The sequence below is a fragment of the Alosa alosa genome, chromosome 14, assembly GCF_017589495.1.
Source record: "Alosa alosa isolate M-15738 ecotype Scorff River chromosome 14, AALO_Geno_1.1, whole genome shotgun sequence".
NCBI lineage: Eukaryota > Metazoa > Chordata > Actinopteri > Clupeiformes > Clupeidae > Alosa > Alosa alosa.
This window is the reverse complement of record NC_063202.1, coordinates 29,496,741-29,512,224: the sequence shown is the minus strand read 5'-3', so window position 1 is coordinate 29,512,224 and position 15,484 is coordinate 29,496,741. Positions and strand designations below refer to the sequence as shown.

General features: G+C 40.7%; 1 protein-coding gene across 1 annotated transcript in view; it reads right to left on the bottom strand.

Moving 5' to 3' along the window:
• Positions 1-10,235, bottom strand: part of dhx38 (DEAH (Asp-Glu-Ala-His) box polypeptide 38) — a 28,011-nt gene extending 17,776 nt beyond the window's left edge. The window contains exons 1-10 of the mRNA XM_048263154.1: positions 10,073-10,235; positions 9,193-9,627; positions 7,408-7,601; positions 6,965-7,135; positions 6,526-6,688; positions 6,246-6,364; positions 5,365-5,441; positions 4,948-5,103; positions 4,480-4,641; positions 3,133-3,240 (exon numbers count right to left, since the gene is read on the bottom strand). Coding sequence (XP_048119111.1) covers positions 3,133-3,240; positions 4,480-4,641; positions 4,948-5,103; positions 5,365-5,441; positions 6,246-6,364; positions 6,526-6,688; positions 6,965-7,135; positions 7,408-7,601; positions 9,193-9,503 — 1,461 coding nt within the window. The 5' untranslated portion in view covers positions 9,504-9,627; positions 10,073-10,235. The remainder of the gene's footprint in view (positions 1-3,132; positions 3,241-4,479; positions 4,642-4,947; positions 5,104-5,364; positions 5,442-6,245; positions 6,365-6,525; positions 6,689-6,964; positions 7,136-7,407; positions 7,602-9,192; positions 9,628-10,072) is intronic.
• Between the last annotated feature and the right edge of the window lie 5,249 nt (positions 10,236-15,484).

Here is a 15,484-nt window from a genome sequence, read left to right as displayed (position 1 = left end):
GCCGCCAATGGCCACCATGTGAATAAGGCGAATTGAGAGTGTTCTTGATTGAGATTTGAGTTTTCCTGATGAACAAAAATATATTTTAGTACCATCCCTGACCATTGCTGATTAGCCATTGCTGTTCTTTTCTACTGCAGCAATATTGTAGAAAGGCTTTAACACACTCTTATTTAATTACTTCAGGCCAAAAGTGTTTAAAGGGGAGATTTTTTTCTTGTTAATATGCAATTCTACACCAAGTAAAATCTATAAAATCAAGTTTGCAAGACTTCCCATTTCCTCATCAAAGTAACGAATCAGAACATTCTAGATATTGTTCATATTTCCATTTGTTGCCTCATCCGCATTTAATGAAAACATGGTAATTTTTTAGTTTTCAGACAACTCAGTTTTCAATGAGCAGCAATACTGTGTGTAACTCATGCAGGAGGTGTGCGATTTGATAACGACAATCTGGAGCTGGTGCTTTTGTCTTCAGCAACAGATTGTATAAGGTTGACAAAAAGGGTTGCGATATGGTGAGGGACAGGTCGTGTTAGCTATGAAAGAACATCGTAGCCTACTTTCTAACGTAAAAACGGTCAGCCATAGATAAACGTAGCCTACCTCTGTCGTGGTGGCTAGTTGCACCAGGTAGGGAAGATGTCCTGAAGTGCACGAACGTTAACCTTATGGCGGTCTTCTGATTGGTGGCGTGCTAAAACGCTTTTCCTATTGCATCCATAAACAATTTTCTTGCAGCTTAACGGCGCCAAAGCAAACCCCTGGCGCTTTTAATTTTTTTACACCATGGCTTGTTAGTTCTCCCCCGTTTCCAACAGCTGCCCATCTCCATTTATTTTTTATTATACTCTTTAACTTTTGACACCTGCCTTCCTTTAGCAACAACGCATCCATGACAGCTAGTGGCCTTGCCAAATAGACGCACACAAATCATGACGCTAATATGCGAGGTTCTGGTAGGCCTACTGGTTATGGTTTTGTGCTATAAATTAATAATATTTTATAGCAAAGTTTTAAGTTGACTATTTTAATTGTATGGTTATTTTTGTCAACATCGATGATGACAGTGATATTTTTTTTATGCTAACACGCCAGTCAAAACCTTCCGTCGCAAATTGTGAAAACATTGTTGTACATGTCATAACAGACGGGATAATAAATTGCATAGGCTACGGTTTATATTAAGGCCGCTTTACACATAATGTTAGTTGCATTGATTAAAACTGTAACAACAATAGTAGCCTACATCGGGTGGCATAGAAGGCTATCTGTTCAAGTCATAGGTGACACCCAAAATTAATGACCTCCCCTGACAAGAGTTCATGATAGTAAGAAATTGTCTACATTGATGCACGGAAAGAACACAGCCCACGCTTCTTCTCTAATTCGCACATAGAGCTCACAATATCATATCCAAAAAGTTAAATGGATTGGCCAACCTCATCAGCTGTCTCTAATGTGTCACTATAATCCAACTTTTTAGACCGTTATAGTCCTCCATATGTGTTCTTTGGAAAAGCAAAAGGTGATAGCCCCCCCATCCTATTTTTTTCTCATCGGATCTGCATCGATCTCAAATATGACATTTCTAAAATCAAATTGACGGAAATCCGTCCTATGACGGAGAACTTTAATCCTTGTATTAATGTCTCTGGCGGTGCATCCTGCTCTCAGTCTTAAGACGGCGGATTCCTAAAGAAGTGCAAGCACCCACCCCATAAGTGTACATTGTACGGTCACTGTCACTCGAAGAGCAGTAAACAGTGTTGTAAGGCTGCGTGTACAAACCGCTTTGAGCTCCAGTGGAATTTTGATTTCACGACGCAGGACTCTGTTTAAGAACGCCGCTCGCGAAGCTGTAGGTTCCGCTGCTTTTAGAGCACCGCAGCGCATAGGCTAGATCTTCAAGTTTAGCCTAACCAAACGTCCAGTTTACAGGAACCGTATGTAAGAAATGTATTTCACTTAATCATAAAATAGCCCTGATATGTCACTAGACATTAAGAAATCATGTTCATTTCAAATACTTATATCACTGACAACAGTAGTCCGGCCAGGATATTGTCATTTAAAAAGTGAAGTTGCAGCCCTCAACTGATGTTGATGTTGTGTTTTGTCATGTCATAGGTGTTTTGCCTGATCGCCACCCTCCACCTAACTACTAATCACAAAGTCAGTAGTGTTTTGGCATCTGGGTTGGCAACCTCGAGTCAGGGGAGGGGAGGGATCACTTCCCCTACAGTAATTTGAAAGTGATTGCAATACCGGTTTTGGCCACAATCTTACATATGGTTCCTTTAACTGCCACAAGTTGTTCTTCTTGTAATAAAGATGTCATTGAGGAAAAACACGATGTATTTTTGTATTTCCATTGCATTTTTAATTTACAAAAGTGAAATAAATAATGAATTTTAATATAAAAATATGAATGATTAATCGATAGTCGATCGTTAATTCTCCCGACTAAGAAAATGTAATCGAATGCCCATCCCTAATTGCGTCATATTTCCCATTCAAAATAGCAGAGCAAAGCAAGCGACAGAAAGAAAATAGAAACAGGGTGCCCGACAAAAGTTCTTTCAAAACGTTGCGCTGCTTGCGTCGCTTGCAGTCAGGACACTCCAATTGACAACAATGTATTTAAACAGATTTTATCGCTAATGTTCGCTCGCATCGCGTCTGGTTAGGACACGCTGTTAATCTCAATGACAGACTTTGAAAGAAGTCTTAAACCTATGTGTCAAACACATAGACCAAAAATTATTCTCATTGTTGGACAAAAATCTAGTAATAAATATCTAAAGAATATGGCCATAGATATACTGTATATGTGTGGGCGGTGGTAGTGTAGTGGTTAAGGAGCTGGGCTAGCGTGCAGTAGCCTGAAAGTTGTCGGTTCAATTCCCGGCTTCCACCGTTGTGCCCTTGAGCAAGGCACTTAACCCCAAGTTGCTCCGGGGACAATGTGATCCCTTGTAATATAGCTGACATATATAAGTCACTTTGGTCAAGAAGTGTCTGCTAAATGTAATGTAATGTAAGGTAATGTATATGTGTGCCACCCTGGCCTTTGCCCATCATTGAAATGAGGGCTCCATGGACTCTGGGTCCTAAAGGGTTGCATACCTTCTTGCGCTCCTTCTGCTCCCGGTGCTTGCGCACCAGCTGACTGCCCTTACGAGAGATGATGGCCATGTCCGACGTGGCGTCCTTCACAGGGATGACCGGCTCGGGCTGAGGGCAAAAACAGACAGCAAAGTTTAGGACAGGCACTCACATCTCAGAGTTTAAAAGTTTAAAGTGTTTTTTCCAGGATTGTTTTAAAATGAATGAACTCCGAGATGTTAGAAAATAAGGTCCTGGGTTCATACAGCCCTGTCATGTCCTTTAATTAGCCCTGGCGCAAATTAGCTCAATGGGAGAGCCAGGCAAGCTGAACAAGGTTGTGTCTTTCAGAGGGTTTAAACAAACACTGAGCGGGGCCCGAATGTTATGGAGGTTGACAAGTATGTTGCTCGAGTCGACAATCAAGTCTAACGTTTACTCGGGGTGCCGACTTTGAAGTCAACCCTTGACCTGTGATGTAAATTCGAACATTCTTTGGATTGTCTACCAACAGATTGAATTCTGCCCAGTGTACTTTCAGTTCCTCCGCAATAGACTCAATCACTTAACAATGCATTCATTAAATAATTCTAAAAAAATAGAGTAATCAGGCAACTGCAGACCTTCACCCTAAAGTAAATGGACGAGTAATATTTAAATTTTGTGAGCAGACACACACACACACAGCTGGATGGACAGACACACAGTCAGACAGGCCTAATTACCATACCCTTCCTCACCCCCTATCAGAGAAAAGAGTCATCAATGCCTCTGGATGGGGAGAGAGGGATTGGGGTTTGGCACTGAGGGAGGATGTGTCAATGATCAGGAGTTTTTTTTCTCAGGTCCCCCTGGCTAGAGGGGATGCCTCTGGAGCCTCATTAAGAGTCATTACTCTGGTTAGTTTGTGTTTAGTTACGTATTACCCACAAGTAGAATAAAATCTGGAGCATATGGGACTGAAAGTTCCTGCTGTTGCGGAACTGCAGCAACCACAAAAATGGACGGGAGTGAAAAAGTCATTAAAACACAAACAAGTGGAACGATAACTTCAGGGTGTCTAGGGTTTGTATAATGATTTGCAACACTTCAATCAGACGCAATCCCATCTGTCACAGCAGACAGAATGCTCTGGGTTCCAGCTTCTCCCTTAATGAGGCCCAAGAGGACTTCCACAACACTGTGTTTGGCAGGCTGCAGGCAAAACAAGCTGGCATGCTGACAACACTCTGGACTCCGGACTCAAGCCTTCCTGTCTGTCAAGATATGCATTAACTATTTGACCTGCAGTAAACTCCTTGTTTTGTGATGGTGAAACCAGTGGTTTAGCCCCTGTGTGCAGTGATAGTGGTCAATATGCCCTCTCACCTGTTTGGTGAAGACGATCCTGCCGTCCAGGAAGGGTGGCACCAGGTTGTGGACGAGCAGGTGGACCTTGGTGGCGTTGTCCTCCTCAAAGTCCTCATCCACCTCCAGCCTCTGGACCACACCGCTGGTCAGCATGCGGTTGGTCTCCCAGCGCTCGTTATCCTGCATGGGTCAAGCAACAAAACAGATTCAAGCAGGTGAGGTTACAGCTTATACAGCTCCAGGCTGGAAGACCTAGACCAAGGACTACATGCTGAAACCATCAAATCACCATTCATTCAAAGTGGGCCAGCAATTCCATAATCCATACCATACAATCAACACAGCTCTTTAGGTAATAATTACAGCCTCAGTGCTGTTATTGAAAGGATGACAGATGTATGGGGGAAATGTCATTCTAACACACATCTAACACACATGTAAGTGCACTGGGAGGTTGGGAAGTGAGTGTTTAGTGAGTGGCCGTACCTCATTAATTTGACGCCTCTGCGCAGAGATGCGCTTTTGGGTCTGCTTCTGCAGGATCTGCTCTCGCTTCTTCACATACTCCTCGGAGCTGGAGGCCAACGGGTTGTGGAACTCGTCATAGCCCTCGTCCATCATGTACCAGTCCCTGTCCGCTTGCTGTCAACCAGCAAGCAGTCACACGTTCACAATCATTAGAAGATGGCAGACAGCATCCCTAACACTGCAGAACTGAAAATACTGAAGCCAAAAAGAACCTTATTTGTGCTTAACAGCCAATAGTTTGGGCAAATATGCTATTGCTAAGTACATAACTACTACATAACTATTACATGTTAGTAATCCCAATCACACTGATATATTGAGCAGTGCTAATGGGACTGTAGAAGCTGTGTGTTCTGAGGGAGGGGGTCCACTTACCCTCTGGTCCTCCTCCCACTGCTCCTTCTCACTCTCATTGTCAAATGCGATGCCATCTTCTCCATCCTCTTTCTTTCCTGCAGCAGAAAAACACAGCAAAGGTTAACAAATCTACATTCACTACATTAATTTCTCACTTGAGTGCATCACTTCAGACTCAGTCCTAACATCTGGTCAGTTTAAACTTTAAAGTAATACTAATGTCAGTGGATGTACACCAAATAAGCTAAATGTTTCTAGATAAGCTTGAGGTCATCAGATCCTACAGATAACTAGGGGAGTCTTGAAGCCAGAGGGAGTGTCTAAAGCCATCCGTACACCAGAAGACTTTGACAAGATTTGGGGAAAATTCTTGAAATATTGTAGTGTAGTTTTGAGTAAAATTTGAATGGGGGCATTAGTTAAAGTGACACCAGGCAACATTTTCGTGTTAATTAATCATCTTCGTAAGTCGGTATATTGTGACTCATTACAGGGCGAATGAAGACTCTCTCGCCCACCCCTACTGCCTGTAGGAAGAATATCCCGCTTGCAAGTTCGGTGTATCCTACCCGCAACCTTCAGTCTCACAAAGTGTCAAACATTGCGAGAAGCAGGATCAGTTTACATCCTTTATCCCCAGCACAAAGACAGGTTAACAAAACTCGGCTAGCAATTGTTGCAAACGTGTGTATAATGGCAGACCCGGCGAAGAAGCAGCTTCAGACCGAGCGAGGGCTCGCACACGTATCGACACGTACAGGCACTAGGGGGAGCTTCGTAGAGAAAAAGCACTCCGGCTTGCCTGGTGTCCCTTTAAAAGACTCCAATCTTTCAAGAATCTTTCCGAAATCTTGTCAAAGTCTTCTGATGTATGGGTAACATAAGAACACATGCCTGACCTTTTCCTTTGGAGAGGCGTGGGGTGGAGCCCAGGTGCTTCCTATCGCTAGCCCATTCGTTGTACTTGTACGAGGGCGTGGGCAGAGGAGTGTCATCAGGGTAACGATTCCTCACTGACCTGGAAGCAGGAGGAGTAACAATAACACATTAAATGACACATTTTTTGCATTTCATAGTATTCCATTTAAACATTTTACGGAGTGGTAAAACAAAAAACATATCGGTATGCTGATATTCTTTTATCTTGAGAGGAAGTGGGGTCAGGTATCCATGTCATACCGGTCTCTCCTCTCACTCTCGGAGCCGGAGCGATGGCTGCGTTCGGATCGGTCTGAATCCCGATGAGAGGGAGCAGGAGAGGGACTTTCCCAGTGGGAACGCCGGTTGCTGCCATACCCAGAGTCATCCTCATCCCAGCTGGAGCGAGAGGGGGTGGTGGCATCTGTGCAGAGAACACGCTTGGTCAATTAGAGCTATTTCATATACGGAAAACCTTTCATTCAGCATCTGATTTCCGTAATTCAACTGGAAAAATTATTAGGATTACCAGTATATACAGACAAACTGACAGTCAACCAACTGAAGACCTATTAAAATTATTTTTTGTTAATGACCAGATACGTGTAAAATGTTTGTAGAAATTGTTTTTTGCCTATAACCAAAGAGAAAGATGTGTAAACCAAAGCTGACTGTGTGGGCTGTGAGTGTGTTGACTGACCTTTGGGCCTGTTTCGGGGGCTGGCAGGCTCATCCTTGCGGCTGCCGCGACTGATGCTATGCTCGGACCAGCCTTCTCTGTGCGAGCGCTCGCTCCTCACACTGCCCTCGCGCTGGGAGCGCTCACTTCGCTCCCCAGGGCCCTCACAGCGGCTGCCGTGGCTACGCTCACCTGACATGACAACAACAGAAGAGGTTAGCATGGCACGCGCTATTAGACGGACTGCCATGGAACATACATAACTGAAAAAGTAAAATTCTGAAGTACATTAACAGTGATTCCATCAAAAGATGAAAACAACTCTTTTATTTAGTGACAGACAATATCTAGCCAGTGTGATTTAAAGTAACAATCGTTAGATTGATATTACACAAATAAATGCAAATTCATACTCCCAAATCTTGAAGAACATACAAAAGCATTGGGTCACAGCTAGGACTTACTTCGGTCACTCTTTCTATCTCTGTCGCGGTCTCTATCTCGGTCTCCACCCCTGTCCCTCTGCTTGTCTTCCTTAGAGGAAGCGAACACTCCATGTTCCCGACGATCCTTTTCCCTTTGCTGGTGTCTACGGCGAAACTCCTCACTGACACCACCTGGATTGGACGGCGTCTCTGAACCAGTAACACGGTATTGCCTGTATAACATAAGACAGAAAACAGAAATAAGTTATCATGACAAAATCAATGACATGTAAAGATTAAAGTTACCATCCGGTAGTGTTGATAATATGGGGAGATATACAGTGTTGGGAAGGTTACTTTTAAAATGTATTCCACTACAGATTACCGAAGACATGGCCTAAATTGTATTTTCTAACGTATTCTAATAGATTACTCAGAGTAACTTATTTTGAATTCTTTGGATTACATGAATGTCGTTAACAACAACCCACAATGTGCTTTACAGTGAGGATGGACTGATATACAGTATAAGCTATGTGCTATGAAACACTGTGTCAAAGAAGAACAGAGATGTTTTGTCTGCACATAGGCTAAAGGGCTACCACATCCCAATTTCAACAGCACAAGGGGAGTTCCATGCCTTTTTGCAGAACACTGTCAAGAAATAAAACCAATACCGCCCTAAAACATGCTGGCTGGTAATAGACCTACTGGCCTACAACAAAACATATTTTACATTCTACATTCCCTGAGAGGTTTTTCATTTAGGCTATATAAATATAGAGGGAACAAGAAAGGAACCACCTGAGAGATAGATAGGCTACATGGTGTGAAGCATACATGTTATAGTGATTTAAAATGTAATCCCTTAAATTTATCAGTGTAACTGTATTCTGAAAATCACCCACTTATAGTAACTGTATTTAAATACAGAGTTACTCATATTTAGTATTTTAAATACGTAATCATTTTTAAAAAAGTTGTATTTTGAATACATGTATTCAGTTACTTCCCAACACTAAGTGTTTCCCATACATTGGCTTATTTGTGGCGGGCCACCACAATATCAACATTGACCACCACACAATGATTTTCCAGGTTGTACTAAATTGTGCTTAAATCTGGTTAGCATCATAACCACGCTGCGCTAATGTGTTAAAAACGGTTGCATTCAAGTTAATTCTGCAAACCTACCACCACAAATAGAATTTAATTCTGTGGGAAACACTGAACACTGATTTGAAATATACTGAATATCAGTAGTAAGAATATTTTGTTGCAGAATTCTACTTTTCATCTGTAAGCCCAAGTCATATTAGTGTCATAGTGTAGCCCAAGTCATATTATAGGCTTTTGAGTGGAAAAAAAATGAGTGCCTACATTTTGTTGTTTTCGCCTACAGCCAAACAAACGCAGTCTCATCAGATTCATTTAATCTTTGTCCTAATTCTGGCAAAGTCTGAATTTCAGATATTTGTGTCTACGAATCTGTAAAGTGTAGCCTAAGTCATATTGGAGGCTTTTGATCTTGATGATACTAACCAACAAGCTTCATTACATCATCCAAAAGGTGATAAAAAAAAAATATCCTCCCAACAAAACACATCACCACATCTAACAGAATATGGAACTGAATAATGATAATCAGGGGCTAACCAACTGATGTGGGCATTTTTTTCTTGTCTATGTGTGTAGAAGCAGCATTAAACCAACAATGGACACTTTATGTGGTCTCCCCATTTGTGCTATGCCCTTTTTAATCTGCTTTTGACACATTCACATCAAAATTCAGCTTTAAGAAAGGTAGGCTAGAACTTTACTTACCGCTCATTTTTTCCACTCGTATCACCCTTCTGTTCTTCCTCATCATCAGATCCAGAGTCACTCTTACTCTCTTCCCAGTCCTTATACGATGACACTTTCGACTTTTTCACACTCTGTTCAGCTTCCGCCTCTTGCCGTTCTTTTCGCTTCTGTGCCGCCAACAGGTCCAGGCCCAGCAGCGAGGTGCGTGGTGCGGGCGCACGGAACACATGCTGCTCGGAAGCAGCGCTCTTCTTCTTCACTATCAAACCTCCCACCTGCTCACTCAGGTCACTGCCTTCCAAACGGTGCAAAGATAGATCATCTTCCATTTTTTGGCCAGGTGAATGAATGAAGTCGAAGATTTGTGTTGGCGTACTACAAACCCAGGTAGACCATCATGGGGTTACTTAAGTATCCTGGTCCACAAGAATATTGGCAGAGCTTGATGTTCACCTATGTAGAATAAAAGGGGAAACGTTTAAATGGTAACATAATGTTACAATGCAATACAAAGTACACGTTTCAACAAAGGTTTGTGTTTACTTTAATCTTGAGCAAATGTAGCAGAATGACTATGAAATAATCTATATTGTAATAGTTCATCACTCAAGAGCAACGTTATTGTGAATCCTCAGTGTATACAATACGAAACTGATCAACTAAGCTAGCGAGTTAACGTTAGTTAAGGTCATATGACAAGTCATTTTAGATGCATTGGTCAGATGTGTTTGTTATCTAAAGCTAGCAATAACGGTATTTAGGAACTAAACGTTAGCTGGCTGATTTCACTCCGATAGCTAGCTTGCTTGCTATTTATTATGCTAAGACAACTAGCATGTTGGCTTCGAAATTAGAGCTGAATCATTCGTATTTACATAAATATTAAGTTTTAACTCACTGAAAACGATACACCATATACAAATATCTTCAGGGTGTAGTGATCATAAGGACTGAAAATGACTAAATGTTTGCGTTTGAACGATAAAACTACGTTTACTTGCAGGGATGTAAGTCGCCATTACAATCCCACAATTCCCTTTGTTATCTTCTTCTACTCTGTTCTAACATCCTCCCACTCTTTGAGATCATTACTGCCACCCATTGGATATGTTCGTCTACAGTCAAACAAACGCAGTCTCATCAGATTCGTTTAAACTTTGTCCTAATTCTGGCAAAGTCTGAAATTCAGATATTTATGGATCTGAGTCCTTTGTTTCCCTCGGTGAGTGCGTATTGATACCATTAGTATATTGTAAAATACAACATGTATGAATAAAATAAATCCCCCCAATAGCCCTCCCCTTTGTGGAAAACCCATAGACTGTATATAAAATCTTTTTCCGTAGACTTTTAGAAAATCTTTCAAGTTCAAGTAGCCTAGGCTTAATCAGTGTGACTTAAACTCGACTCCATGTAGGGGCTTAATTAATATATTTAATTAGGGTTTCCCATAGACTGTATATAGAGAACAGAGAAGGTTTACAGTTACAGTGCGGTTTACTGCAGCATTATTTGCACATTTAAAGTGCATGGCTACAGCAAGCACCATTCATCATGGAAAAGCAAAACTTCACACAGAGTCATTTGGATCTCAGATAACACTGCATTAAAACAGACCTGTTTAAGTATTGAAAATCATTGGGCTCAGGTAAACCTCTGATAACTATTGTCTATGAGCACAGTTTGATACTCAATTTACAAATGTTAGTGTAAACTTTACCATGCAAAAAAATAAATTGTATAAGAGGTGATACAGAAATACCATCATCATCGTATCTGGGCCTGAACTGGTTTAAAATGGACTAAGGTACAGTGGAAAAAGGTCCTGTATTGAGATCAATCAGCATTTGCCATTTTTTTTGGAAATCATGGACTCCTAGAGGAGAGGGCCATTCCAACTATCCAACTTATTTTAGTGCTCAGTTCAAAACCCAGCATCTATGACGGTGTGGAGGTGCATTAGTGCCTACAGCATGGGCATCTTGCACATCTGGCCAGGCACAATCAATTCTGAATTATGTATACAGGTTTTCCCTGTCTGCTGTCCGGACCGGTCAAATTAGGTGCATCATGGAATGAAAAACATGATTAAGAATACCCCATACTGTTAAGCAACAGAAATGGTAGCCTACAACATTTCATTCTCAAAACTCAAGCAACTGGTGTCCTCAGTTCCAAACATTTACAGAATGTTGTTAAATGAAGAGGTAAAGCAGCACAGTGGTAAACATGCCCCCCCAAAATGAACATAATATTTTCCTAGCCTGGGTTTCCCCATGCTGCCTTACGCGCGTGATTTTATTCGCACTGCTAGGCAGCCTTGATTCCATGGACCTGATTTTCACCTCAACGAAGGAACCGATCAGAGAACGGAGGGGGGACAGCAAGACTCAAATATGTTATGAACGTGACAGTCGCATTTGATAGACATTCATAGCCCAATAAACGGCTCTGGGCCCAGTAAACCACGCCTCCAGTTCCCAGACCCCATCCCAATGAGATGAGGTCTGGCGTTAGCCAGGCTAATATTTTCCATGAAATGGTCAAAATGTTCATTTTCTACATTTGATATGTTGTCTTTGTACTTTTTGCAGCTAAATATGGGTCTATGATATTTGTTTACTATGATTATGGCCTTGCTGAAAATTAAGTTATATTAATGTTATATGGATAATTAACCACATCATAGCCCATTTCAAGGTTTTTGCCTGCAATGGCACAGCACGTACTTCAGAGGCCACTGTTCCCACCTAGTTTGGCCTATAATTTGGGAAAACGCTCTTGAGTTGTACAGATGCATCAAAAAAGTAGAATATTGTGGAAAAGTGTGTTGGTTTAAGTTATAAACAAAACTTGCTATAAACTGATCACATTTATGGTTCTATGTCACTGTTGGCAAAATGATCATGATAGCCTTTATATTTCAGCCCTCTGTGGTTTAGTCTTGAGTAGGCCTAAAGGTTACTTTGCTCTTATATAAATGAGCCTTAGGCCTAATAGGCTGTATTGTAAGTGTGATTTATGCTATGATGTATGAAATATATTTATATCAATTTACCAGAGGTGGAAAAAGTATGAAAATATTGTACTCAAGTAAAAGTACCAATACCTTGATGAAATATTACTCAAGAACAAGTTCAAATACCGATCTGAAAATGTACTCAAGTAAAAGTAAAAAGTAGTTAATTTAAAATGTACTTTAAGTAAAAGTTACTTAGTTACTTTTTTTTTTTGGGGGGGTGGGTACCAGAACAACCAGTTTTACCAAAGACTTTCTAATGAGGAGATACAGCACTCAAAAAATCCTCCATAGTAATGTATGGGGTCATAGTAATGTATGGGGCCAAACGCCAATATGGCAGTTGTCTACACATCATATGTCTACACATATCACAACCCTTCCGCGGCAAAACGTCGACATGTGACATTGAGCCAATCATGTGGTGTGTTGTAAAATACATTGAGCCAATCATGTGGTGTGCTGTGAAGACATCGTGCCAATCATCTGTTGTGATCTCGCTGCTGGAGCAAGATTGGTGTAGTGAAGCCTTACGCTCACGCATTTCTGCTGAAATAGATGCACGATAAGTGTTGCAATATGGCCGCCGAGGGCCGCAGTAGTTGATTTTCAAAGTTAGTTGCACTCATCCTTGGGTCGCTTTGCAGTGAACCATAATCCAGCACAACTGAAAAGCCCCTCACAGGCAGCTGAGGCAGGCAGGCCAATATTGAGTTGCAGAGAGTTTTTTTTATATTTGGAAACGAGCAGAAGGTTCAGCAGATTAAAGGGCGTCGTACTGGGGGGGAAAGTGGGAAGTATAGGGCCCCAATGGAGGAGAGGGCCCGTAAAAAGTGGAATACAGGGGGCACAACATTTTCACCAGGCATTAGTAATAACTCAGGTAATCCACACATAAAAAATCCAAACAACTCCATAAGTAGAGTCATGTAATGAAGTGGAATAACAAAGGGGGAAAGTATTGAACACGCTAAGAAAAAGCACTAAGGCAAGGAAAGGGAAGGAACGAGCTGGAATCTGTATAGAGAGTAGTTATCCTTTCTATCTGTGCAAATTAATATAAGCTTGGTTAGTAGCCTAAATATTAATGGGCTAGGTTTTTCATTACCAAGGTGTCACACAAGAAACATTTCATGATGGATAAAAGCAAAAAGCTCTCCCAAGACCTTTGCAACCTTATTGTTGCAAAACATATCAATGAAACTGGTTACAAATGCATTTCAAAACATCAGAATCTTCCAGTAAGCAGCATGGGAGCCATTATCTGCAAGTGGAAGAAACATCACTGCATCATCAACCTGCCATGCACAGGAACCACTCGGAGAAAGCTCCAGAAAGACTTGAAGGCAGCCAATTCAATTAAATAGTTCTGGAAGTAACTAAAGATCAGGATTCACAAGAGGGACCCCTGGAATCTGTTTAGAACAATGGGCCAAAATCACTAATAAGTTTTGTCATATAGGAAATGTCTTGAAGCTGCCTTTACAAACAAAGGCTTTTCCACAAAGTATTGAAGAAATTTCAGTAGGCACGAATACTTTTTTCCTGTGTCATTCCACTTTAATACATAAAACTCTTATGTTTGGATTTTTTATATGTGTGTTAATATAATGTGTGGTGAAAATTTCGAATAGACTCACTGGAAGTTTAGGCTAGTTACTGAAAAAAAAATTAAGCGTTCAATACTTATTTCCACCATATATTTATTTTACCTGAATATTTTAACTTCCAAATTAAATGTCAAAATGAATGTCAGACGAAATGTAAAGTTTGACTGACTGGATTTTGTATACAAAACATAGTGAAAACTGTGTAAGGTCACTCTCACTCTCCCTTGCTAAAAGAGCTAAATGGTTTAGTCCGCCTGCACGATTCATAAGGTAGTCTATCTTTTGTTTATTTAGTTGAGCATCGCTAGTAGTGGACCGCTAATTGTTTTGCTGCTGGTGCAATGTCTTTCTCTAAGAAAGCCAAGTCAGGTTACTAAAAACAAAGGCCAAAACAGGAAAAAGAGAGACATCAAAATGAGGGGAAACAACAACTGCTAATAAACTTCTTTCCAAAGAAAGGTGAGCACAAACGTCAAAACACGAAATCCCATGGTGTTTGCTTAAATATCTCCGCAATCATTAGTGCTAAAATGAACTGAGACAACGATTGGAATAGTGGAAAATACACTTTCATAGGTTAGGCTAATCTGATGCATCTCGTGATCCAGCTCCATCACTTTCAGAAAGACTGCATGGCGCCAGCTTGATTCACGTCCTGTTGTAGGCTACACGCTGATCATTATCACTAGGCTTGTGGTTTAGGGCGCGATTTTTCCTCTCCCTTTCCGTTTTCGTCAGTCTTTTTTTTTTTTTTTTTTACTCAAGTAACGGATGGGATTTTGATGTAGCGAAGTACAATACTTCACTCAAAAATGTAATCAAGTAAAATTTAAAATACCGATTTTATAAACTACTTAAAAAATACAAAATACACACAAAAACTACTCAATACAGTAACGTGAGTAAATGTATTTCGTTACTTTCCACCTCTGCAATTTACCTATTCGTTTTCACAAAATTCACCAGTCGTCATGTAAGGGGTTATGTTTTACATTTTTCTTCTGGAGGGGGCATGCTCCCGGCCCTTCTAGCATTTGGGGGGGCCCAAAATAGGGACGCCCCTGACTTGTATTTGAAAAATTCTGGCTACAGCCTTGGTCAAGTCTCAAACATCAGCTCAGTTTTGTAATTTTAATGTTAGCCATTTAATTACAGGCCCTAGTGGATAGAACAATAAAACACCATGTGTATGTGTATATTCTGCCGTTTGGCAATAAGTTATAGCCAATTACATGACAGCTCAGTCACCTTCATGTCACCCAACTTCACATCTTTGCATTGCAAGCCTACTGGCCGGTAGCTCATGATAACAGACCTGTCTGCAGGCAAAAATCAGTCTTGAATGTAATGAAAGATTGAGCCTGAACATTAGTTTGAGTTCACATTTTCAGAAAAGAATAGTTATTTGTTAAGTGATTATTATTATTATTTATTTATTTATTTGTATTTATTTATTTATGGGGTTAGATAGCAAGCAAAGTTTACTTCCAGACAGGTGACACATTTTAAAACACAAAACGTATGTGTTTTCCTTTAATTTCTTATCCTGTTAATGTTGGTTGTTAAACAATGTTGGTTGTTAAAATCATCTCTTAATGTAAAAAAAATAAAGAAATTGTATTAATATACTGGGAAATGGTGGAAAATCTTGAAAATTGAATTTCAAAGTGCTTGAAATTAA